This window comes from Pungitius pungitius, chromosome 5 (assembly GCF_949316345.1).
Source record: "Pungitius pungitius chromosome 5, fPunPun2.1, whole genome shotgun sequence".
Classification (NCBI taxonomy): domain Eukaryota; kingdom Metazoa; phylum Chordata; class Actinopteri; order Perciformes; family Gasterosteidae; genus Pungitius; species Pungitius pungitius.
Genome location: NC_084904.1, coordinates 20,240,955 through 20,267,482, shown reverse-complemented (window position 1 = coordinate 20,267,482; position 26,528 = coordinate 20,240,955). Strand labels below are relative to the sequence as shown.

The following is a 26,528-nucleotide window of genomic DNA, read 5'->3' as shown; positions in this document are numbered from 1 at the left end:
TTTCACAGTTGAATTGCCTGACAGACTTTCAAAGCTTGTTTGTGTCTGTGACCCGATTTCACTTCACTTTCACATTTTGTGAATTCCTCTCCAACAGGGAAAGCAGGTGGGGCAGTGTCTTGAAGGCCGTGTTGCAGATTTGCTAACATTGGTGTCAAATATAAATCCATTGTATGATTATCTCAACACCGTCATGGTTTGTGTTTTAGCTCTGACTGTCCTGCAAATCATCTGCTGACAGGTTTGGCAGCTACTTTCATGTCTTTGTCTGTTCTCGGTTGATTCGCTTCGACTGCAACGCTTTGTTTGAACTTGGATTTTGGACATTGTGGTAGTTTTACAATGATTGAAAAGTAATAATAATCACAGATGATTTGTAGTCATTTAGATCATATTAACACTACCCAGCGTGTCGCCAGAATTCCTGTGTTGAGCTGTGTCCACTTGTTCATCGTCCTCCTCCGCATGGCCTCCTGTAGGCGGAGGAAGTCTAGCGGCGCCGTTTACGCTCAGTTCTGGGTCCAAAATGGACACCACCTCATCAAATAGCTGTAGAGAGAAAAAGACACCCTTTAAATGTAGCACAGGGTTAGGATCCCACCTCCTAACATGTCAAGGTGGCCTCGCGGTTCTGACTCCACTCACTTCGGGGGTCATGTGATCCTTATAGTGCGGGAACATAGCGAGAGGATGCCGTTTGAGTTCCTTCTCCACAGAGGCCACGTATTCTCTGCGAATCTGCTTCTGGGTCATCTGCTTGGAAAAGCAAGCATGTTCCTTAGAAAGGCCCTTCTTGGGCTTTTGACCGGAGGCGGTGGACTTCTGTTTTGGAGCGTCGTCCGAAACAAGCGGCGAGACGCGTCCCCCGTCTCCCGATGAGACCGACGAGTCCTCGAGGCTCGCTGTCACGAAGCGGCGACGAGTGCCGACCGAGGAGATGTTTGTCCTGTTCGCCGAGGCTTTGAGATGCTTCCTCTGCAACTTCTCCTTGTAGCTGAAGGAGGAACAGAACAACAACTTCACGCATGCCACAGAGCGGTTTCGCATTCTTAAATGCAATATGGATGAAAAATAAGTATAAGTGCACTATAGTGCTACTATTGTCCTCTAAAATCTAACACAGTGGTGTTACAAGTAGAACGAAATGTTCTGATAAAGTACACCACATATTCTTTAAATGCAAATTAGCAAAGAAACAACTGCTTCTCACTTCTTTACTCAAAATGGAGACTCACTTACCAAGGGACAAGGGGCCTCGTGTTTTTGCTCTCCATCGCCTGTCATTAATATAATTGAGTTAACAACGCATTTTTTTTGAAAAAGCAGTTGAAGATTTTCAGGAAATGTGATAATGAGCAGCTGGTCGGCGTCGAGGATCTAGCTCACCACCGTCTCCATGTAGTTTTCAGTAGCTTGTTAGTTGGTAACCATGCCAACGTCAGAGACTCCTCCTGTGGTGGAGTGTTGTTTGTGAAAGAGTGAAAGGAGAATAATAGGTTTACATTCAATTGTACTTAAAAGCATTTACCATTGTATCGGTAACAAATCTGGTTGAAGAAATACATTCACCTGAAATAGACTCAATTCATATCAGCGTTTTTTTTCCAGTATGGCAGCTTGGGCTCCAGGCTCAGTGTGGACTGTAAATAGAGTTTAGAGTTTAGCCCAGTGAGTGAGTGAGTGGTGATGATTGATTATCCTGTTTAGGATATTTATAGAATGTTTACCTTACAGCTGTTGTGTTGGTTGAGGGACAAGCTTTGACATTATAGAACAGGGCTTCGTGGTAGTTGGTGAGCTCGGCTGTGTTTTTTTTTGTTTTTTTGTTTTTTAAACCTTCCACCCCGACGAGTCCACTCAGCAGCACGTTTAAGAAGCTGTTGTCGTATAACGAGTAAAAAGGGACCTCTCTCGTTGAGCACTAGGGGGCTCTCCCTGTTAGAACATCACCAGCTCAGGTCATCCCGGCCTGTTACCACAGCAACGTGCTGCTATGATGTAAATGCATGAGGAATAGTTCCTCTAAACTGTTAATTACTCACACTGAACTACCCGCCTCGGCCTTTTTTGTTCTTATTTGTTCGTGTTCTAAACCGATGTTTACTTCCCACATAGCGGCACTTTACTGTCATCTATGAAACCGCAAAGAACTGAAACACTAAAAGATTCCGGGAGTAATTCCTGACAACTTGTTTTTGCACAGAAAGCGGTTTGTTGGTGACTTGATTAAATCGCACGTCACTCCCATTGGGCCTGATGAATTAGCTAATTAGCCCCGGGTTCAGGTCCCCGGACTCTTCTGCTGTTCAAACACCAGGGGAAACACTGCAGGGACAGAGGGACCACTGATTCCTCTCCCTCGCCACCCATGTTCCCCATTCACAGCAACAAACTAACCCAGTACACCATTTCAATGCAGCCAGTCAACTGCCTAACGGGCTCTTTTTCTTCAGTTTGTTTGTTTGTTTGCCAGCGACACAAACAACAACAACAACGACTACTAAACTGTGACATTTGAATGCATGTCCGACAGCTTCCAAGTGCCTGCGTGCTTACAAATGAAATGAGTAGGGCCTAAAAGAGTCGCTAAAGTAGTAGCGCCTGTTCTAAAGGGTGCTTTGGGAGAGTAAACAATCCATCAGCTGATTACTGTATGTCTTTTGTATGGTTAAAATCCAGGTCGGCTCCGTGTCTTCGAAGCCTCGGTGGGGCCGTGAATGGCTCCGTTTGTCACGCCGCCCGTTTGCCTCGTGCCGTCGCAGGCCTACAGTGCGTGAATGTGCAGCGCAGCGCAGCCATGACACGTACACGTACCCCCCCCACACACACACACACACAGGCGTGGTCCTTCCCCTTTTTCGCTGTGCTGCGGACTTCTGTTTTTAAAGCTGCAACGTGTGTCTTCACTGCGGAACGGGCCTCAGTCATTTAAGTACTCAAAATACGCCTCTTGCAGAGGAAGGGCCGGCAAACGAAATTCCCTCAAAAGATATGCCTCTGAAGTTCTGTTCTTGTTTTTTTCGTCTAACATTAACGAATCGCCACGTCCACCCTTTCGCCAAGATTAATTTGTGCCCGGATTAACTCAGTTATTTTTCCTAAAGGAGCTCCGGCTCCGTTGCCAGATACTTTTTTTCCGTCTTATCTCTACTTCACCGTAGCCAGGAAACGCCTGAAACTTTGTGTACTCCCAAGATTTCCCCGCACCTTTCTCCCTACTTGGGAGGTTTCCTTCACACGCATTCTGATTTATAAACATTGACATTCAACACCTGGGTAATTTGTCATCCAGCTACCATCAGCTCTCTAAATGGTTGCACGAACATGGCCTGACTTGGGAAAGCTCCGCCCCCTTTTGGGAAAAGAAACCCAAGAGAAGATGTTCGGACGCAAACTGATGATATTTTATGAAATGAATCCACAATTACATGCATTTTAAGATTGTTATGTCGCCCCTTTATTTGCATTTTGATTTATCCAGAAAGGTCACAGGGAGGCGGGTTATGTTTTTGTTTTTGTTGATTGCACACATGTACAATAAACATACCATTTTCCACCAGAGACCTTCTTCTTACAATAGGAGGAAACCGGTATAATGCGCAGGAAACGCTGATGTTGATCAGAGGGTTTGGCAGCACGCTGGTTTTCCAGTGACTTTACTACCATCTCAACAGTCTTTTGCAGCTTTTAGGATGTTGCGTAACAATACGACAGAAAGGATGTGCAAACCTCCCATCACTTTCCAGTACAGGATGCCGTGCGGGATTGGGCCCCTACGTACGTCTTCGGTGTCCTCAATGTCCTCAATGTCCTGCGCTCAAGGTCCTGTCCATGGTGGGTGGAATCTAATCGATTTGACTGACCAATATTTAAAGTTAGAGCTCCACGTGCCCTTCATTGTGATGAACAGAATTAAAATACAATATATTGAACTCATTACGAACTCATTTAAGAGTAATTAAGTCATTCTGTTTTTTCTGCCTTTTTTTTTTCGTGACTCCTTAGGTTAAATTATTACATATCATTAAACGCTAACAATCATTATTCATTGTCCTATCACATGTTTTTAACATGTTTTACAATACAACCTGAAGCTTTTCCCCCATCCGGACACATGACTGCATCCATAATGTCTTTGCATAGTTCGCTGCATCTTTCAACCTCAACTTTTCCACTTCCCGTTTAAATTGAGTGAAGCAGAATTATGGGCTGTTGATGATGCACAATGACCACATTGTTGCACAACTCTCCTCTAACGCCTCGGGACATCGGGGTTAAACAGGGCCACCGCAAAAACAAAAATCATCATGCACAACCTTTTTTTTTTTTTAACATGTGGCTGTGGACATCAGCATGTTTCTGTCATGAAAAAGCATGTCATGCGAAAACAGTGTCTCTTTAAATTCCTAAATTTCCACTTGTTCTTTTGCGGGAACAATGAGTCGCTGTCCCCTGTTACAAAAACCCACTACTTGAATGGTGGGAAATGAACCACACCTACACGCACAAAGGAATCCTACGGTCACCCCATCACTTAACTGCCTTTGGGTAAATAATCTACAAAGTCAAAAGCATGAGAAAGTACCACACAGGGACAAACAAACAACTTGATTGTTCGGCAAAAGTGAAAGGGCCTCATAACTATCCCAACGCACAGTTCTTGAGTACGTGTAGAGTTACTTTCCGACACTGCACTTTAGGACATCGGCTCTCGGATTTCTCCGAATGCCTTTCTTGCGCTCAAATGCAAGAGAGCAGAAGTTCTTTCTGCCTCTGTGATCCTCTCCAAGGAGAACCGGGAATGGTTTAGCCCCGGGAAAATAAATTCTATGCAGGGTCCTCTTCCAATAGCACTTCACGACCCCGGGTTTTTGCATTCATCACCTCCAGTGAAAAGGTCTGCCACTCCTCACCAGATTCCACTCCCACGTCTCCCTGCCTGTAGATCAGTCTGCGGCCTCACAAAGGCTGCCTCAGCCTCCAAAGCACTGTGACTTAATGTCCAGTACCAGGCTCCACCGTGCTGCAGCCCGGCCAAGCAGCATCTACAGAAAGAGTTAACGTTGTTTCTACTGTGTTGTCGTAAGGAGGGAGCGGCAGATAGGGAGGACATGTGAAAGGATGGGACTGGTGGAGGAAGGGAGAGTTTTCTTCACATCTTTTCCTCTTCCAGTAGAATGTGGCTGTCAAGTAAAAAATACCACTCCTTTGAAATGTGAGAAAAAAGGCTGCCTTGATTTGTGCTTGATCTCCATGCTGTTTAGTTCGAAGTGAAGCCTGTATATTCTGTCCTTTAAACACAGGGTGGGAAGGATTTTCTTTTTCAAAAGGTAGACTTTTTCCAAACCATTATGATGAATTAAAGTAGAAACTGTAACATAGAGTTTTTAGGACTTGTTATAAGTGATGTCTAGATCACAATCCACTTTTTTTTGTTGTGCTTAACTGTTCCACTCACAAAATTGAAAATATAGTTCAGAAAATTAGCAAATGTACACTCACCGGCCACTTTATTAGGTACCCCATGCTAGTAACGGGTTGGACCCCCTTTTGCCTTCAGAACTGCCTCAATTCTTCGTGGCATAGATTCAACAAGGTGCTGGAAGCATTCCTCAGGGAGTTTGGTCCATATTGACATGATGGCATCACACAGTTGCCGCAGATTTGTCGGCTGCACATCCATGATGCGAATCTCCCGTTCCACCACATCCCAAAGATGCTCTATTGGATTGAGATCTGGTGATTGTGGAGGCCATTTGAGTACAGCGAACTCATTGTCATGTTCAAGAAACCAGTCTGAGATGATTCCAGCTTTATGACATGGCGCTTTATCCTGCTGAAAGTAGCCATCAGAAGTTGGGTACATTGTGGTCATAAAGGGATGGACATGGTCAGCAACAATACTCAGGTAGGCTGTGGCGTTGCAACGACGCTCAATTGGTACCAAGGGAACCAAAGAGTGCCAAGAAAATATTCCCCACACCATGACACCACCACGACCACCAGCCTGAACCGTTGATACAAGGCAGGATGGATCCATGCTTTCATGTTGTAGACGCCAAATTCTGACCCTACCATCCGAATGTCGCAGCAGAAATCGAGACTCATCAGATCAGGCAACGTTTTTCCAATCTTCTATTGTCCAATTTCGATGAGCTTGTGCAAATTGTAGCCTCAGTTTCCTGTTCTTAGCTGAAAGGAGTGGCACCCGGTGTGGTCTTCTGCTGCTGTAGCCCATCTGCCTCAAAGTTCGACGTACTGTGCGTTCAGAGATGCTCTTATGCCCACCTTGGTTGTAACGGGTGGTTATTTGAGTCACTGTTGCCCTTCTATCAGCTCGAACCAGTCTGGCCATTCTCCTCTGACCTCTGGCATCAACAAGGCATTTCCGCCCACAGAACTGCCGCTCACTGGATGTTTTTTCTTTTTCGGACCATTCTCTGTAAACCCTAGAGATGGTTGTGCGTGAAAATCCCAGTAGATTAGCAGTTTCTGAAATACTCAGACCAGCCCTTCTGGCACCAACAATCATGCCACGTTCAAAGTCACTCAAATCACCTTTCTTCCCCATACTGATGCTCGGTTTGAACTGCAGGAGATTGTCTTGACAATGTCTACATGCCTAAATGCACTGAGTTGCCGCCATGTGATTGGCTGCTTAGAAATTAAGTGTTAACGAGCAGTTGGACAGGTGTACCTAATAAAGTGGCCGGTGAGTGTAAGCACGGTAACACGCTAAACTAAGGTGGTGGGGATGCAACACATTAAACCTGGTGAACATCAGCATTAGCATGTAAGCATGTTAGCATGCAGACGTTAGCATTTATCTCAAGTCCAGCCGATACCGCCGCCGGAGACTCTTTTTTTTTTTTCCTCTTATTAGCAATTATCTCAATAATTTGGCAGTTGGGCGTCGGCAACTGGGCGTCTTATTTGCACAGCGGTGCGCATAACAAACAGTCCTTTCAAGCGTGTGTTTGCATGGCGTGTGCGTTTGAGAATATATCCTTAAACAGGTTTAACAGTGTTTACATTTCGCCTGCGCAAAGCATACGGCAAATCCACCCATCGAACCTCAAACCGGATCTCCTTTTGAGTCATCCACTACACTACGAGTTATCTGGATAAGGACCTAATGTTCACCATTTGAGCCACGGGCCCTCAATTAAACTTTTATCGTAATTGTCGGGTGTGCGAGGACCTTAACTTGCTCCCGAAACACGACGTAAAGTGGACCCACATGATTGAGCGTGAAAGCCATCACCGAGGCCTCCGAACAGCCGACTGTGCAGAATGAGTGACACATTCAGAGAATACCTTCTCACCCAAACCCGTGAATGGACACTTGTGTCCAAATAAAAGCGCTGGCCGTTGAGCCACGCTTGCACTTCAGCCGCGTCTTCTACCAAAGAGAAAAAACGAAAAGTGAGGGTGCTATTTTTTTGTTTTTTGTTTTAGGTCAAACTGTGTTGGATCCCAATGAAAGGTTTGTGGGGACTACAAACACTTGTTTGAAATGTCTCCCCCCGTTGTGGAACGCATGAATGCTCGCCTTATTTTTTCCACTATGAACCCCTTTCATCATGCAGCACATGCGAGAAATTCACATAAAAAACAACCTGCAGTCACCAAATAGCTTTGTGCAGGCCCTTCAAAGCTGGGTGTCTTCAGCCTCCAACGACAAAAAAAAAAAAAAAAAAAAAGAATCTGTGTCGCTCTGCTGACCAAACATAAAAAGAGCCCATCACAAAGGTTGAACTGATTTACCCCTCTTCACCCTCCCACCCTTTCTTTTGGCAGAAACAATGTTGCTGCATTACTTGACTGTTATCCTTCTCCCCCCGTGATGGTTTCCCTTCAGCATTTTGTACTCCTCTTGTTTGAACAGATGCCGCCCCCCCCTCCTGCAAACCCCCCCGTCCTCCGGGATCGCAAAGGGGCTTCGACACAATGAGGCACAACTCCAATGCATTACTGGTTCCTTCCATTGAGACAACATCAAACCGTACGATGTACATAACTTCCCGAGGATTATTCCTAGTCTTTTGTTCTACTTTATTTATGAATGGATTTTGAAAGAGGGAGCTGCGTGGCCTCGCTCACCCCTCAAGTATAACAGTGTTTTACGGCGGCCACATGTTAGTAACCCCCCCAAAAAAAGACTTGACTGATTTTTTTTCCCTTCTGATCTGAACGTCTATTGGAATTCTGGGTAAAAGCTCCGAGATAAGCAGCTGGTGTTGTCCGTAAACATTGAGGGTGGTGGATGTCAAGTCCCCGTGTCCTATTTCAGCCTTGGACAGGTTTCGTGCTTTTTTTGAGTGCTGTGGATGTCGCCCCGTGGGGAACTTCGTCGCGTTTAAAGCAAACTCAGGTCGCACGTTCACGAGCTGCGTGTTGTGAATCGCTGATGCTCTCAAAAGGGTGTGGCGCCTTGTTAACTTGAGCATGCTTTGACCGGCATTGCAATTCATTCTCCACAGCCATTGGTGCTAAATGATATATGACATGCTGTAATATTTTCCTGTTTGAATAAATCTGGTTTGTAATGTAATGCTTTTGAAGAAAGTACCACTGTACTGTAGTATTTATACTATATATATGCTGAGACCAAATCATGGTTTTAAAAAAAAATTGCTCTGATCAAAAAACCTATATTCCCCCGGCTACCAGCTCTGAGAAAACTGTCCAACCAGCATCCAGAAGCTGCCTTGTACTGGGTGAAGCTTTGCTGTGTTGGAAAGAATTGATTTCTTGGAATTTAGCTGCAGAAAGTCAATGTCATTGCTGTTTTGTCTTCCGCGTGTCACATTGAGAATCTAGACCACCCCCCCCCCCCCCCCCATTAACAATTACGGCATTTTTTGCCCATGAGGAACTGCTTTCACCAAAAATCCCGAATGACACGTGATCACGAGTGATGGACACGCTACACTGTGGACTCAGAACACACATTTCACAGTTTGCATTTTAGCACGGTGACTGCACACGGACGGATTATCGCCCCCCCCCCCCCCACCCCCCCCTGCAGGTGCCCGAGAAGCAAGACGGCCGTGTTTGTGGTCGTCACGCTTCTCTGGCGACTGTGACATTTGCCAGGTTAAAAAGGCCTATGGATGCAGGCGCTGGATGCAGACGCAGCACGGCTCAAACTGCTTTGGAAAAGTCCGCTCTATTTTGAATCCAAAGCGCCGAATGACGTAGCGTCACCTTTTTCACACCTCTGCCCTCTACCAGTTTGAACGGCGCAAATTAAAGGACAAATACAGAGGGCCCATCTGGTAAAATACCCCAAATAGTTTATAGGGATGAGAAAAACCTGTCATGAGATGTATGCGATCCAGCACGAATGCAAGAAATTAGCCGATTTGTCGTCTCTCTGGAAGACATTCAATACAATAAGTGATTTTTGACGAAGCATCCTGTTTGTAGAATAACACGACGTGTTGTTTGTTCTTTGGCTCTAAACAAATAGTGTATTTTACTCTCCTTTTGTAGGTTTTTGTGTGTGTCCCTTAACACGTTGTCTCTTGGTTCATATTAAATCCTGTGGACTCCACTGCTCAACGTTTGGACACATTCCCTCCGCGAAGAGGCCCTTGGATGCTCTCATTTACCTGCGATTTATGTTCATATAATACTCACTAGATCTCCCCACGATGACCGTAATGCAGGCCATTTATCCTCCACATATTTTATTATTTTTTTATTTTTTTTTGTACCGTTATTCCTCCTCAGCATCACGCCTCCCTTAAAGCTGAACATCCTCTCTCTCCGTCGGCCAAAGAGCATCGCGGCGTCGGAATCCCCTTTTACGGGGGCCCCGCCCCGAAATCAGTCGATCGCGTTCTCGATCGGACTCGCCAGCGTCCGACTAATCAGCGAGCGGAGGGGGGGCGTGCCCCTCGGTGGTCCGTGATGGCGGCAGCCAATGAGAGCACCCGGCGTCGGGACAAAGACCTCGCGTCAGCGGTCGTGGGTTTGCTTGAACGAGGCATTATTCATGGCCACGCTGGGTTTATTAAAGGGGAAATGCGCTGAGGTGAGCCCGTGTTTAAAAAAAAAAAAATGCAAAAAGAAAAGAAGTAACGGATCTCCTCAGATCCTCACCGCCGCGGGAGGGATGCGCGGTGGAATGCCGGGGCCGCAAAAGTTTGCAGCTATTCATTAATCATTCATTTGGAGAGTCGTTTTCGATCGCTTCCCTCCTGCAGCTTTTGCATGAACCCACTCTCGGGGTTGTCACGCCGAGGGTTTTCCTGCTGGAAATGCTGCCGCGTTTAATCCCGAGCACGCTGCGGCGCGTTCATTCATAATCCCGCTGGCATGTTCGCACCTGCCGGCTATTTGCAACGTGATCACGCCTTTAAATGTTTAAAGGTTTTAAGTTAATAAAGACGAATAAGTTGCGCTCGAGGGGCACCAAAAAATAACAATTTCAAAGCTATTTCCGTGTGTTTTAAGTCACAAACCGTGTTAAAATGTATTTGATCTTTTATTTTATTTGAACGGTGACATCTTCCCCTGTAAAATAAAAAAACACACACACACAACTGTCGATCGCACACAAACCCACCGCCCAGGCAGCCTCCCACAGCGCCGCTGTTTGCGCCTGACCGGACTCATTATTGCGCAGAGAGGAAGGGGAGGAGGAGGAGGAGGAGGCACAGCTCTTCTTCTTCTACGATGCGCGCAGCGCCGCCGCCGATTCATTTCAACGTCGCCTCCGAGCCGCTCACTCCTCCCTCTTCCCCGTTAGGGTTAGGCGTCCTCTCGTCCTCTCGCCCCCCCCCCCCCTTTTCACCATTTCGATGATAAAGTGCCGTGCTTTTTTTTTGTTTGTTGTTGTTGTTGATCATTTCGTTTTAACCTCGCCGGGAAGGGACGAAGTTTGAAACCCGCCCCACAAGCAGCTGCTGCCGCCCGAGAGAAACGCCGGATCCGGGTCTCTCTCGATCCCACACATCGCTGAACGAGCCTCGAGTAGAGGGGGAGGAGGAGGAGACGGAGGAGGAGGAGGAAGTTATCACCGACTTCAGTGAAGTTATTTGTTGAATATCTCCCCGCAGAGGACGCCTCATCCACCCGGCATCATGACTCGGAGGTCCTGTTGCATTTACGCCACCGGGATCGTGTGCGCTCACCTCCTGATCGTGGGTATCGCACTGGTCGTGGCTCAAGTCTTCCAAACAATGATCCACAGCCGGTTAAAAAAGGTGAGCGTGTAGTCTACTCTCTTTTTTGGGGGGGCCTTTATTTCTTCACGTCAACGATCGGCAATGCTTTGGCACTTGTTCCGTCCGTCACGCCGAAGCGTGTCATCAATCATGCGCATTCAGCATCTCGTCGAATAGGCTGCAGGGTCACAAGATCGTCCGTGGGATACATTGTCTCAATTCTTTCTTTCCCTCTTTCTTTTTTTTTTCGCCGTTTGAGTGAGAAATAATTCGCATTTTTTTCCCCGCTGCGTTCTGCAGCTTCAGCTCAGCAGGATGAACCCCAAAGCCTCACCCCGCCCCCCGCCCGTGGGTCCGCAGGATTCCCACCGTGTCTGTGCGAGTCCCATTGCATGATTGTGCAGCTTCGTTTATAATAATAATAATGTTGCATTCATGCACGACGATTGGTTAACATCGAACGTGACACGCATACCTTTTAATATATATATATATAAACATATATATGCAAATGCTCTGCTTCAGGTAGAAATTCCCCTGAACTCTCACACGAAGAATGACAATTGTTTGACTCTCAGTAGTGAGTTTATTGTGACCCCCCCCCCCCCCCCCCCATTTCATGGTCCTCCTCACACCCTTATTTCACTTCATGTAGAAATCGGAGGGGGGGGGGAAGCAGAATATTCAGCAGACTTCTTTTTAGTGTTGACTTTTTTTGAGCAGGCTTGGTGGTGGTAGTAGTGGGGGTTGTGAGTGGGGGGGGGGGGGGTGTAATTGGGGGAAGGGAGTCTTGGAGCGTGCACTGGGATTCTCTGACTTCTGTAAAAGTTTGACATCCAGAGGAGGATGAGGGGCAGGCATCCAGCCTTCTGTTGGATAAACCACACACACACACACACACACACACACAGACCGGCATTAATTTGACTGACACGTCCTTCCATTTCTTAACTGAGAGGATTAAATGTTTGAGAATTAAGTGTTGCTTTAAAGTGTGTGTGTGTGTGTGTGTGTGTGTGTGTGTGGCTCTCCCCACAACCCCGCTGATTAAAGCAAAAAAGAAGCGGGTTTTACTTTTTTTGAATCCTCACTGCTTCAGAAGTCAGTCTGAGCTCGTTCGGTTCATTCCCTCGAGGCAAGTTTCTGTTGGTGAATAAACACGCACACAGGATTCATTTTTGTGACCCGGTTGGCTTTTTGTAATAATTAACATTCATGTTAATGTTGCAGAGAACAGTTCATGGATGTTTTAAACTCTTGACGTGAGCCGGACTCAAAGTTGTGTTGTGTTGCGACTGGGGGGGCACATCAGAGTGTCTGGGGTCATGGGTGGTGGGATGGGGTCATGGGTGGCGGGGTGGGGTCTTTGGCAGCTGGCACCGTACCCCACCCTGCATACCATCTGCTGCGCTTCTCTGTTTTGTTTTAAGATATCTCGCATTCCTCTCGGGGCCACGAAGGTCTCTGCTGGACGCCGCCACGGTCTGTCCTTCTTCAGACGTCCTCGCTACGCCTTGCCGTCGCTCCCCTCCTGTTTTTAAGAAGGAGGGAAAAAAAAAAAACGCTCACTCACAATTTTTACTAATTTGGAAATTCCAAAACGCCCTCCGTAGTTCCGTTTTTTTTTCTCGGTCTCCTTCTGAATCCCGCCAGCGACCCAATTAAAAGGAGTTAGTCAAAGTTCATCAACGAGGGGGGGCACATGATTCTGATGCGGCCGGCGATTACATGAAATGACAGCGTGGCTAATCCCTCTTTAGCCCCCCCACCTCCCCCCCCCGTCGTCCCCGTCGTCCCTCCCATCGCGTTAAGAGGGCTCGGACACACTGGACCCACCCCAAAAAACCCCGACCTAATCGGATGTTTGCACGTGTCTCTCTGTACTAATGATGCATCGAGTCGTTCGGGACAAGCTGCCTCCAGGGTATAGAACCTCTCTCCTTCCCTCTCTCTCTTTGTGTGTGTGTGAGGAATTTGACAGACTTGTTAGCCTGCGGGGTGAGATTTGTGCCTGCGAGCCACCTTGTTGCCTCTTGTTGTTTGGACTTGCTCAGACAAGGAAACCAGAGAGAAACGCACCCACGGGTGCCACTCCTCGGGCCTGTTCGGGGGGGGGGGGGGGGGGAGGAGGAGGAGAGACTTTTTGAGGTAGTTTGACTGATTTTTATTTGAAGGACGGGGTCGTGCTGGTGAACGGGGGGTGGTGAGGGCAGTTTTTACAACCGTTTTACGGCTTTGGGTGCCCTGTTTTTCACTTTTCTCCCAGTTAAATGCCGGATCTCGTCCCATCACGCCGGCGCCCTGCGGGGGTGGGGGGGGTTTCTGTGAGCTGGCCCGCCTTGTTGGGTTTGAGGCCCTCATCCAGCCCGAGCGCTGACGAATGAAGAACTCGTTAGTTTGATTGCACTGACGAAACCATTCCACTTTGTCCCTCACTTGTTTTTCTGTTTGTAATAGATCAAGGTTTTTTTTTTTTTTTTTTTGGGCTGAGAGATAAATGCTCACATAACTATATTGAAGGCCTTTTGAAGGACCTTTGTTCAAGGTGCGCAAACAAAGGGCTTCATGCAGGCTGCAGACACACACACACACACACACACACAAAACGCTGCAGGCAGACACGTTTTTTTTAAAGTCCAGAGTGTTCATTTGGTCTGAAACGTGGCTTCTGTTGGCACATCGTTTTTATACGGCCTGTGACTGTCATGTGCCACTGTGGCACCGCCCGCTCTCCCTTCAGCTCTTAATCACGGCACAGAATGAGAGATCCCGGAGACTCGGGAGAATCCTTCCGCTTAAATACCTCGAGTTCCGTATTTTTTGCGACGCAGCATTGACGTCACCCGAACTGGGTTGAATGCGCAATGTCACATCTGTAATTCTGCATTTTTGATATGTGAATAAAACGACAGGCTTGCAATGAAAGTGCTGAACCCAGCACGGTTCATTCATCCAAGAAGAGAATCCTCTTCAACATTTGCTGCTTTTTTTTTTTTTGGTTTCATAGCATTGTAAACTGATTATCTCTGGTATTCGGCCTGTTGGTTTTACAAATGCTGTTGAGTTTTTTTAGGATTATGAAGAGAATAGTTGTAAAAAAGATTCATTGATGATGGAAACGATCATAAAATGCAGTTCCAAAAAGAATCAAATAATTGTAGTAACATGTCCAAGTGGTGTAGATAGCACATCGGAAAAATTCTCCCTCAGATGATGAAAGCAGATATTCATCTTCAACCCGCTCTGACAAAGTAGCAAAGGGGAGACAATGCAAATAATTCTATAGAGCAAAACCTGTTTGAAGTTCGGAAGTCAAAACCCAAGCAGGAAGTGCCGGCCACACCTTTTTTAAAACCTATATTTTCACAACCGAAAAACAATGTAAAGCCTCTAGAGTGCGCCTCGGGTTATTTATCCTCTCCCGGGTTTAAAAATACACCTCAAAAGAAGAATAGAGGTGGCGTGCTCGTTGCCTCTGTGCAAGCAACCCGCTGGAGGCCGCCGCAGACACGTAGCCTACCAAGGTTTCCTACCAATGACAAACCATAATTCCCATTCTGTTCCTCTGCACACTTCATTACGTCCTCTTTGTGACGCGTGAACACACACACACACACACACACACAGCTGACATCCAGCCTGTAGCTTGATGGAGACGCCTCGTCTTGTTGTTGCCACATGTTGTTTTGCCCACAGTTGGTGTCTTCCTGCTGCGGTCAGGTCCTGTGTGCACTATGAGTTTTCTGCCATCGAGGACTTTTTTGTGCTTCTTCTGTTTTTGTGGGGGGGGGGGGGAAAGGGGATCAGCTCCTCGCAGAGTGCCGCGTGTGCTCTCAGACGCCCAAATGCACGTAAAGCACTTTGTCGGCCCAAAGTGTGAAATTTCAGTTCAGATGTTTTTAAATCTTAATGTTTTTTTCTCTTATAGGAAATTACACTGACCGAGAAGAGCCAAATGTTTGAAGCATGGAAGAATCCACCTCCACCCGTTTACATGGAGTATTACTTCTTCAATGTGACCAATCCAGAGGTGTTCCTGGCGGGCGGAAAGGCAGCAGTTCAACAGATCGGACCATATACTTACAGGTACCCCCCCCCCCCCCCCCCCTACCTTCCCCACATGTTCATTAAAGCCTTGCATCTGGGTCGTTATGTAACCATCGCGTTACTGCTGTGTGGGAAAAACAAAAGACATGTGGACTAAGTGCCTTTTCGCCGCCACAGGGAATACAGGCCGCGGGAGAACGTGACCTTCCTGGAGAACGGAACCAAGCTTTACGCCCTCAACCCCAAAACCTTTGTGTTTGTGCCGGAGAAGTCCGCCGGGAACCCCGAGGTCGACCTGGTCAGGACCGTGAACATCCCGTTTGTGGTAGGACACTGCGTCTGGATGGGATAATGTGTGTTGTTGTGACTGTAATCGCGTCCCCCTTTCGGCAGGGAGTCAAAGGCCTTTGATTGGCATGTCGGGTTTTTGTTTTCCAAGTGTGATTCCATAACAAATTCCAGGCCATTGTCCCCTTTCAGGAAAAAGGGGGGGGACGAGCCCAGTGAACTCAAACTGGTGCTTTTGTGGGATTTTCAAACAAACCGGCCCATTTTTCGCTTCCCTAACTTTTCTTTCTTCTTTTTCTCCTCATCCTCCAGGCGATCATGAACGAGCTGAACTCGTACTCCTTCTTCCTGCGAACTGGGGTGTCCTTCTACCTGAACAGCCTGGGTGTCGAGATGTTCATGACCCGCACTGTCCACGAGGTCCTGTGGGGCTTCAAAGACCCTCTTCTCACAAAGGTCCACGCCATGAAGCCCGAGGTGGACGAATACTTTGGGCTGATGTGGAAGGTAGTTTTTTTTTATTTATTTATTTTTTAATCTGGGTGTCATGTAGAGGCAAGCTAGACGTCACTGTAGTTCAAAGCCCTTTAGGAAGCGCGCGGCGTGCTGATGGTCAGGGGTTTGCGCGCCGCGTAAGAGAAGTGAGATCAGGCCACATGCTGACGGAGGAGGCCTGGACTTCCCATCGATGGCGCGACGTCTGCAGCTCCACGGTGGCCTTGTGATCCTGAGCGCAGCATTTATTCATTAGTGACAAAACAAGCCTTTTGGAAGACGACAAAAGTAGAACGCAGACGTCAGCAATTTGCGTTTAAACGATTCTCCAAAGCGGCAGTTTTTTTTTCTTCTTTTAAATGATCGCGTCAGCTATTGGTCTCTGAGCTGTTCTCTTGCTGTGTTGGGTGATAATACACTTGGGTGCATGCAAAGGGTCCCCAATACAAACCGTGTTTCCTTCTCAACCCCCCCCCCCCCGTATCCTGTTGTTCGTCCCACAGCAGCTTTCTCTAAACCCCGTCTTGTTTTATCCAGAAAAATGGCACCCATGAGGGCGAATTTGTGTTCCACACGGGGGAGGAGAACTACCTGGACTACGGCAAGATCGACACTTGGAACGGCTTGAGGTACATTTCCTGCTTTCCTCAATGATGAGAAAAAAATCGCCCCTGTTAAAAATACGCAGGTTTTAGCAGCAAAATGTACTGTAAGAATGAGAAGTGAAAGTACTGCTCACTTAGCAGAAAAGTGGCTGATTCATTTGTTGTGAAAGAAGGGAAACGCTACGCTCTGCTTCTTTTTGTAATTTGAATTTAGTATTATGTACAGTACATTTGGGTGTGGGTCCCTAATATCGCCACTTCCCCCCCCCCCCCCCCCCGTCCTCGCTCTAAAGGGAGATGTCGTGGTGGTCTTCGAATCAGAGCAACATGATCAACGGCACGGACGGCGCCGTCTTCCACCCTCTGATCAACCGGAACGAGCTGCTCTACATCTTCGCCGCTGATCTCTGCAGGTGTGTGTGTGTGTGTGTGTGTATGTGTGTGCGTGTGTGTGCACGCTCACGTGGTCGGGGGTGTGTTTACAGTGGAAGCGGCCCGGGCGGGGACCACAAAAAAACGCCCCCCTCCCCCCCCGGAAACTAGAGTCATACACCAATATTCTTAGGAGCCCACTGATAAGGAGCCCGTGGGACGTTACAACCCCTGATGACATTCCAAGGCCCGATAAGGGTGTCGATGAACTCCAAGCACATGTGGTCCTACTTACGAAATGGATTGTGACAGGAAGTGATCATCTTGTACCACATTTCCTTATGGCCAGAACAATAACCGCTGTTTCCATCGCGACGGCTCTAAATTTAGACTTTTTTTTAAAACGGGACTTTGTGCACGTCTCGAGACATAAAAGAAGTCTCTGAGCGTTTTTTTTTTTTACCTTTCTCAGGTCTATCCATCTAGCCTACGTCAAAGATGTCGAGGTGAAAGGCATCCAGGCGTACCGCTTCGCGCCCCCCAACGACGTCCTCATGAACCCCAAAGAGAACCCCACCAACGCGGGCTTCTGCGTGCCGGCCGGAGACTGCCTCGGCACCGGGGTGCTCAAAGTCAGCGTCTGTCGAGAAGGTGAGCGACCCCCCCGCCCCCCCCACCCACCCTGCGGTGCCAGAGAGTCTGACCCAATTTACCCCCCCCCCCCCCCCTCCCTATAGCTGACATTCCAGCAGTTTGAACCAGATTTTGAAAGCCCGGCAGGCGGTTGAATGATTAACCGGGCCGTCTGTGTGCCGAGGCCATTCAAGTGTTTTATGGTGGTCATCGAGTGGAGTGCGATTGCTCCGATAAGGCGGGACACACAAGGACGGGCCGAGCCTTATCGCTACAGATTTGTTTGTACGATTCACTTGCAGTATGTTCGATTTTTTTTATTTTTATTCCAACGTGCAAAGTTCTTGCGGCAGAAAACACTTGAACACGTGTATGAATTGACGCGCGCGTCGGCTTCTCTGCTTGCGTGCCTTCTGATTGGAGGATTTCTGTGACGCTTCCGCGAGAGCCAATCACAGCCGAGCAAAGTAATGTCATTCTGAAGATGATGGTGCGGTTTAAAATAAATTAAAAAAAATGCATGAAATGTGCGCTGAAACAGTTTAGTTCTTAATAGAAAAGGTGACTCAACCTGAAAATGGCATTCAGACCTTTTTATATTTGGGAATGTAGGTTTAAAAGAATAATTGATCATTTAAGTGAATTAATAAAAGTGTTAAATCCTGTACCCCACACACACACACACACACACCATCTGCTGCACTTTTTTTTTTTTTTCTCTGATTGCAGCACTCATGTCTGTCTCTGTTCCTTCCCCTCAAGGTGCTCCCATCGTGGTGTCTTTCCCCCACTTTTATCAAGCAGACCCCAAGTACATCAACGCCGTCGAGGGGCTGAGCCCCAACAAGGAGGAGCACGAGACGTACCTCGACCTGCAGCCGGTACGACCGATGCTCCGTTCCCCCCCCCCCCCCTCTCCCCCCGTGCGGGTTACAGAGTCGTGTTGACCTTTGCTCAGTTGGTTAATGACCCCCGTTATCTGATTGAGTCGTTGTGTTCCGTAGAGATAGCTGCGCCTGTAAATCGGAATCAGTTCATCCGTTTTCCTACGGTTGTGTTCTGCAGTCATCTGCTCGACATTTAGTGTGCGCAGCAACAACAACAACAACAACAACAACACATAGTGAGGAGGGATGAAACGGGGGTTTGAGTTTCCTGAAATGTTAGGAGTAAATCCTCCAGATTGGAGGATCCGCTCTGAGACGTCTTTGTCTCTCCTTTTGTTTCAGACCACCGGCGTTCCCATCCGCGCCTGCAAGAGGGCGCAGCTCAACATCATCCTCAAGCGAGTCCAAGGCTTCCCGTAAGTCAGACTTTGTCAAACTCTGACCCGCTTGGCTGTTGCCACACAGATGTCCTCATTTCGGGCCCCACGTCGAGCCAGATGTCCCCCCCCCCCCCCTCCCCCCTCTGAACTTTCTTTTTTTCTTTTTTTTTTTTGGCGTTTCAGCAAAACCAAGTTCATCAACGAGACCATTTTCCCCATCATGTTTGTCAACGAGGTGAGGGATTAAATTCCGTGCAATGTGCGAACGAACCCCGTTTTCGTAAAACCTGTAAATCAATAACCCTTCCCCCTCCCCCTCCGCCCCCCCCTCGACTGTAGACGGCGACCGTTGACGACGATTCTGCATCCCAGATGAGGACGATGCTCCTCATCGTGACGCTCGTGTCTAACTTCCCGTTGCTCATCGTGGGGATGGGCATCATCCTGCTGCTGGTGCTCGTCGTCATCTTCTGCCGGAACCGCCAGAAGAAGGTACAACCCCCACCCCCCCATCCCCCCCATCCCTATTACAGCTGTAGCATTAATCCAACCGGTTAGCCCGGTGTGTGTGTGTGTGTGTGTGTGTGTGTGTGTGTGTGTGTGTGTGTGTGTGTGTGTGTTAGACACTGACTCACATTGTAAATAAGTCTGATAGTCAGTGGGCATATGTCACAGGAAATGCTGCTTTTTGGGGGTTTTGCATGAATGGGATGTTTCTTCACTGAGCTGCGGCAGGTTTAACCCCAAACATGTGCACGTTAACTAACACTGCATGTTATCCTGGATGATCAGGTTTTCCCTAAATTTTGGGTTTGTGTATATATACATATATATATGGTGCATTTTCTTTTTTTTTTTTTTCCTTTCTGAAAGTTTTCTATAAAGCGATGCCACTTTGTATTCAGGGTCCCAGTTCCTTGATAGTCAGTGTAGCTACGAGCTAGCTTAGCACGATTCAGTATTGAGTACTTGTGGTGCTGTAGGACTTTCGGATTACCGTGGTGAAGGTCATTCACTGTCCACAATATGGGGACATATTTAATGGCTAATATTGTTAATGTGGAAGATAAGGAAAGAATTGACGTCAAACTCATGCAAGTGTGTTAAATGCTTTGATTTGACCCTTATTTTACTTACTTTAGCTCTGGCTTCAGCCCGAAACATTGTTCATTTCTTTTTTCGTAATACTTTATTATGCAAAGACAAATGGCTCCGTCTTTCTGCAGCGAGCTTAATATGTGCTGATAGGTGGATGTTTTGTGACTTTTGAGCCGGCCGGCTGTTTCCAGCCTCCAAAGTAAACTCTGTCAACGAGCGACGCATTTAACACGCAGACATGAGTGGTTTCAATTCCTGCCCCTGAATAATGGAGCAGAAATGCCAAACCTTATATTTAGCCTTCATTTCACTTGAGACCACCAGGTTAGAATTGAGAGGGTGTTTTTTTCTTTTTTTTTAAACGTGCGTAATTGCAATGTGAATTGTATTAACAATGTTCTAATTTTAATTTTCTGTAACTCCCCCTTTTTTTCTGTTTCTGTTTTAGAATGAAGTAAAACGTATTGATTTTACTGAAGCTTTTCATTCTTTTACTGTAAGTCTTAATTTTTGCCTTGTTTGCTATTCCTCCTTTTTTTTAAAAATGTGTTACACATCACTCATTATCATTTTTAATTTACTTTATGGGACATGATATGGTTTTGAATTCTTGCCTCAGCGTAATTGCTTTGTCATTGCAAGTTTAATGCTTTCTGTGGGAGTGGTTGTTGTGAATATATATATATTTATACATCTATATTTATACAGATAAACGTGGTGTACTGTGCACATTTCACTCTGCATTTTATTCACATTTTTTACCTCTTAAACATCCGTTTTTTGGCACTGACGCCCCTCTGCTCTCCTGCGCAGACGGTCAAGGACGACACGGCCTACACGCAGGTCAGCGACAAACCCGACGAGCCGTCAGCCAACCAGCCCCCCAGGAACGGCTCCTACATCGCCATGTCTCCAGTGGAGGCCCAGAAGTGTTGATCGAGGATCCAGGCCCCCCCCGCTCACCCCTCCCCCCGCCTTCCTTTAGGCAAAAGTGGGGCCGAAGGGAGCATCACAGGGGTGTTACATTACCGTGGTCCGGGGGGGGGGTGCATACGCAGCGGGGCTAATTTAGTACTTTTTTGGGAGGGGGGGAGGAGGAGGATCGGGGGAGGGGGGGGACACAAACCCCTGTAAACGTTTAGTCAACAAACAAACAATGCTGCTCTCACTGAGCCTTCTTACGTCCTCTGCTACACCTGCTGAGCATGGCCCCCGCCGCCTGCCCTACGGCCAAAACAAACCCCCCACACTCTCGTTCCTCTTTTCCACGCTGGTCGGCCTTAAAAAAAAAAAAAAAAAAGGGGGGGAGGAGGAGGAGACTTTTTCTTTCTCCATAATTCTTCTGAGGGAACACGTAGAAAAAGGTGTGTCTGTCGCTCTCCGAGCCGACTCCGCCCACTGACCCCCCCCCCCCCCCCCCCCGCCCGAGACTGGGTTTTAGTATTCAGCAGAACAACAGTGGTTTCTGGGGGAGGGTTCGAGCCCAAGCATCTTTTTAAAAAGCCCCCTTCAAACAGAACTCTAAGCTCCTTCGCTTGGATGATGACGTGTTTCTTTTGCTAGTGAAGACGGGACTTGGCACACCCTTTTTGGAGAGAGATGAATTTAAAAAGAAAGAGGAAAAAACACTGAGCCAAACTATTTCTAGCATCTTTGTCTTTGTCTCCTACAGTGAATCATTGCGCGCACACACACACACACACACACACACACACTTCCAGGGTCAGTCAGTGAAAGTGTGTGCAGCTTTTCTGGCACTGTGTGTCCTGTTTTGATGGGAAACTCATTTTTCTTGATGCAGGCACTGTGTGGTGAATAGTTGTGATGGACACCCCCCCCCCCCCTCCCCCCCTGCATAGAACACTAGTTAAAACAATATTCAGCTGCATTTCCAAGTCCTCAGTAGTGAAGGCGATGGCCGTTTAGCCATGAAAACCACTGAGGACGCCACCAGTCGCTCGCTCGAGTTCACGCATTCGAAGAGACCCCCACAGAACTCACGGGGGGGGGCCTGAACCCGCTTTCTGCCTTACAGCGGCTCAGCATCCTGACGATCAGCTGGAAACCTCTTCTGTCGTTGTTGTACGTGTGTAAAAGGGGGAAACCAATGCGATACCTCTGACCAAAACCCAGCAAACAGTCGCTCTCGTGTGTGTGTGTGTGTGTGTGTGTGTGTGTGTGTGTGTGTGTGTGTGTGTGTGTGTGTGTGTGTGTGTGTGTGTGTGTGTGTGTGTGTGTGTGTGTGTGTGTGTGTGTGTGTGTGTGTGTGTGTGTGTGTGTGTGTGTGTGCGCGCTGAAAGACACTAACTTTGCTGCGGTGCCGACCGCTGCTGCGCGTCTACACTTATTAGAGAAAGCACAATTTGGATTGCGTCCAAACCAGTCCTCTCACAACTACCAGGTTTTCTTTTTCTCCTAATATGATATATATTTACAGCTGATTGGTCTAAGACACTGTCAAAGTGCCATGAATATATATATATATATATATTAAAAAGAGTGATTATCGGGGGCTTTGAGACCGCTGTGCTGTCATCAGTTTGCAGAGGAGCTGGAGGCATTCGGGGCAAAAAAACGCAGCACTTGAATCACTGTTTTTTTGGTTTTTGTCTTTGTGTTTCATGTGTTCTCATTTTTCTGTCCACCACACGTCTCGCCAAGTCAAACCCAGTAGTAGCCACTAATGGGAAGTGAATTCAAGGCCGTAATACTGTCATCGTGGGAATATTCCAATTTCCTTTGCCTGGACATTGTGCCCTGTGTGTTTTTGTTTGTTTGTCCCGTTGGTTTCAATGCAGGTGGTCCATATGTTCAATACATTTCAATGGTTTGTTAGTATCTGTCATGAAGTTATGAAGGATGTTGATGTAAGAGGGAACACGCATCCATGCCTGTTACTTGCTTTTCAGCACATGGAGTGTCTTCTTTTGATATACTTTTTGTATTTTATTTGCTGCTAAAAAAAAACCCACAACAACAAAAAAAAAATGCCATAACCTAATGGACTTGTATTTGTACATATACGCTCATATCCGGTTCCAGGTTGGCCCGCAGAGGCTTTCTCTTCAAGGCTCTCCGTGTTGAACAACCCACTTTTTTTTGACAACTGAGCACAAGATACAAAGCAAAAAGCTTGCTTCCATTTATTGGAATTAGCAGTTATTACAGTTATCACTAGCAACCCCTTTTTTTGTAAATGTATCTCACTTAATGCGGATCGTGACCATATCTCTGGTGTTGTTGGAAATCATTTATAGGAGTGCTAAACCCAACAGTGTGCGTGAGGTGCTTCGGAAAGGGCGGATCGGTGACAGAGGTCGGATTCTGGGATGGTTTGACACTGGTGGAGTGTTTCATTTAAGGTTGAATCCATTCACTAAAGGCCTTTTTATTCCACCACCTAACATGGAAGCAAGCACAGGCATGTGCAAACTCACAGTACAGCGTTATCCACCTTTAAAAAAAAAAAAGAAAAAAAAAATCGACCTGTAGAGACCTTAATCCCCGGACTCGTGTGTGTGTGTGTGTTTGAACAGACGCTGTGCAGCACCACACACACACACCTGGGCCATCCACTGTCTGACCTCTACTACACCAACCTTTGGGTCCAATCCTTGCTTGACCAAAGATAACCTAATAGATCTGCCCCAGCGCCGTGTTTACTCTCCTCTGTCATAACGCTAGTGCCACGAAACCACCGGCCAACACATTTCTTTTCCTTTTTTTAACATTTTTTTTTTTTTTATATTGTGCAACCGTACCGTATTTGCAGCACTGTTGTGTCCATGTGCCTTTCTACAATAAGGCAAGAAAATGGAAGAAATTTCACAAGTTTGATTGATGGGTATTTTTTTCTTTTTCTTTTTTTGTCCACCAGTTTAAGAGCAAACAAAAGTAGTTGATGCTCTTTGTGAGCTGATGTCAGTATTATGTAAAGACAAAGCAATACGGCGTTGTGTAAAACTAATTGATTCAATAAGGGGCCACACAATATTTATGTATCTCTTTTCTTGAACTGAAGCATTTCATGTTTCCTTGATTTAGTTTTTCTTTAATGGTTCTATTCATTTCATTAGTGATTTCATTTTTTTTTTTCACACACTGAAAATACAAAAAGGTGTTTAAAAAGATGGACCAGTATGTGGCAGTGGGAGCTGCCCAGAGACCTGTTAACTGTCCGTAAGAGTGATCATGAATGGTTTTTGGATTTGGGTGTTTGAGAACTTGTGTGAGTGAGTTGTTTGTTGTCTGTTGACCCGAAGTGATGTATTTTTTTTTTTTTTTTACTGGAAGGCTGATTATCTTGATGACTGAGTAAAGTAACACATTGATGCAGTGTAAACCTACCTAGATGAATGAAGCCCTCCTTCAGGGATGAGCACTAGTGCCATACCATTCTCTATTATTATTATTATTATTATTATTTGACTTGGTCTCTGTAACAACTGCATTTGCCCATTTTTGATGTTTTGAAGTCACTAACAGACGTGTCCTCTTGATATTTGTTTTGCTGCTGAAACTGACAATCCTTGTCATGTGAGGTGCAAAATGAATAATGAGTAATATCCATTTTTAGTTTTGATAATTTACACTGCACAGATGTTTCTACAGTGCTTTTGTAAACATTTATAGTGTATTTGCAAAAAAATAAAAGCTGCACTTGAGTGCAAAAGGTCACAGTCGTCTGCTGTCTTTTGATTAACGGTGAGGACATTAATGGGTTTGGTATCATAGCTCCTAATCGTTGTATGAATGTGTGTAGTCCAAGCAACTGACCTCCTTATTTGGAGTTTAATGTCACCCAAATACTCTTAATACTACTCTAAATACTGAATTCTAAGCATTTAAATATTTAACTTTAAAACCATCTAAATGATCTATTTTTACCCCTTTTTGAGAGTTAAGGTTTCATTTATTCTAGCTTATTTATCATGGTAATTTTGTATCTCTGCCACTTTCATAATGTTCCATCAAAATGAGGCTACATATTTTAACCTTGGCATCAAAGAAGGACGTTTTTGTACGGATTGAACAATTATGACTAAACTATTGGCATTAGCCAACCAAGCTTTTTTCTTAATCTCTATTTCTATGCTTAGCTAAACCAACCGGCTTCACCGCCAATAAGCCTATTTGTCCAAATCATCGAACATCTGCTTTAAATTCTACGTCATGTATTCAGAAGTGCTTAAATGTCACCTTCTAGTTGCATATTAAATCCAGCGTTTCACATAATGTCCATTCCATGAATAACAAGTCACTTGGTTTATATTATATGCATGTTCAAAAGCCCTTTTGACATTTTTTTTATTTTTTATAAACCTACAGGTCAAAGTTGTGCTTATTTTTTTTTTCCCCCTTTTCCCTTGAGATGCCGGACAAACACGCCGAGGTCGGCACACTGAAGCAGATTTCTCTGCATTCGCATCGAGCTGTAACGGATGAACCCACACGGGGTGGGTGGGAGTCGTGCGTCTGCAGCTGTGTTCCGACTTGTGGCCTCGGGTGGGGGTGGGGGGGGGGGTCTGAACTCTTTGGAGGCCTGGCGGTATTTGTCTGTCCTCGGTGTTATCGTTTTCAGGGTCTAAGGGCATCCCACACGCCTTGGACGAGGCCTCGCTCTCGCCTTCAGCGCTCGCTCCTTCTGGGACCGGATCAACCTTTCGGGGCAGGAGTGGACGCTCGTGCAGGGCGACGCTTTGACTACGCCGCGCTTATCTGATGATTCCCCCCCCCCCCCCAACGTACACGAAGGAAACCCGGCGCTCGGCCTGGCACCATTTGCATGTTTTAGAGATAATCACTCAAATGAACCGTTAGAGAAAAACAAATTCTACAACAATACAGTAAATTTAGATATAAAACATATTTTATTGCACTTTAAAAAAAAAAATCTCGTCGTCCCTGTTCCAACAACAACAAACAGGGCAAACGTTTGGCTTTGGCGAGCGGCGTTTAAAGCGTCATGTCGAGTAAGAGTTGGTTCTCGTTAAGCTCGATGTGGTGTTAAAAAGTTTCAAATAGATAGAGAATGTATGCGTTGCAAGCTTTTTACAGGTCAAACCATGTGTTGATCTCTTAAGTGTTTCCTGTTATTTGGGTTTAATTGATGCAAAAATATTGTAGACACAAGTGTTCACTAGTAGGGTTCATTTTTTTAAGGGAATAATTAATAAATAATTGAATGGAATATGAAAACAAACTTGCAAATTGATGTAATTTTAAAAAGAAAATGATGTTATGTTAAAAGTGTGAAGACAAACATGACAACACCCCCAACCAACAAATGAAGCTCCACAAATTCATAACATAAATACAAAAGTAAAAGACTACTTGTTCCCTTTCGGGCCGGGGGGGGGGGGGGGGGGGGCGTTTCTTAAAAGTGAAGTTAGGCCTTCAGCAGAGGCCTAATCCATCACAGCACGCTTTAAGACACTTAAGTAGATTGAGAATCTTTCTTTCTAATGTCTCCATTGGGGCAACGCTGCAGCAGCTTAAGACCACCTGCAGACAGTAAACAATAGATGCGACCCCCCCCACCCCCCC

General features: G+C 46.3%; 2 protein-coding genes across 3 annotated transcripts; one reads left to right on the top strand and one right to left on the bottom strand.

The window, feature by feature from the left end:
* Positions 1–66: 66 nt before the first annotated feature.
* zgc:158260 (uncharacterized protein LOC571389 homolog) lies at positions 67–2,815 on the bottom strand. The gene is made up of 6 exons (XM_037482906.2): positions 1,728–2,815; positions 1,570–1,640; positions 1,387–1,451; positions 1,240–1,277; positions 646–994; positions 67–549 (listed from the first exon to the last, which is right to left on the bottom strand). Exons 3-6 carry the CDS (start codon positions 1,396–1,398, stop codon positions 385–387), a joined length of 564 nt encoding a protein of 187 aa, XP_037338803.2. The 5' UTR covers positions 1,399–1,451; positions 1,570–1,640; positions 1,728–2,815; the 3' UTR covers positions 67–384.
* A 7,808-nt stretch (positions 2,816–10,623) lies between these two features.
* Positions 10,624–24,659, top strand: scarb2a (scavenger receptor class B, member 2a). Of its 2 annotated transcripts, XM_037481740.2 has the most exons (13): positions 10,624–11,216; positions 15,106–15,263; positions 15,402–15,549; positions 15,825–16,019; positions 16,545–16,636; positions 16,906–17,025; positions 17,457–17,635; positions 18,380–18,498; positions 18,847–18,920; positions 19,068–19,119; positions 19,224–19,376; positions 20,431–20,478; positions 20,796–24,659. In XM_037481740.2, the coding sequence occupies exons 1-13, from the start codon at positions 11,094–11,096 to the stop codon at positions 20,916–20,918; spliced, it is 1,584 nt and encodes a 527-aa protein (XP_037337637.1). In that variant the 5' UTR covers positions 10,624–11,093; the 3' UTR covers positions 20,919–24,659. The 2 variants fall into 2 exon arrangements, with proteins under 2 accessions (XP_037337637.1, XP_037337639.1); XM_037481742.2 differs by lacking the exon at positions 20,431–20,478 and having other exon boundaries at positions 10,625–11,216.
* The last annotated feature ends 1,869 nt before the right edge of the window (positions 24,660–26,528 follow it).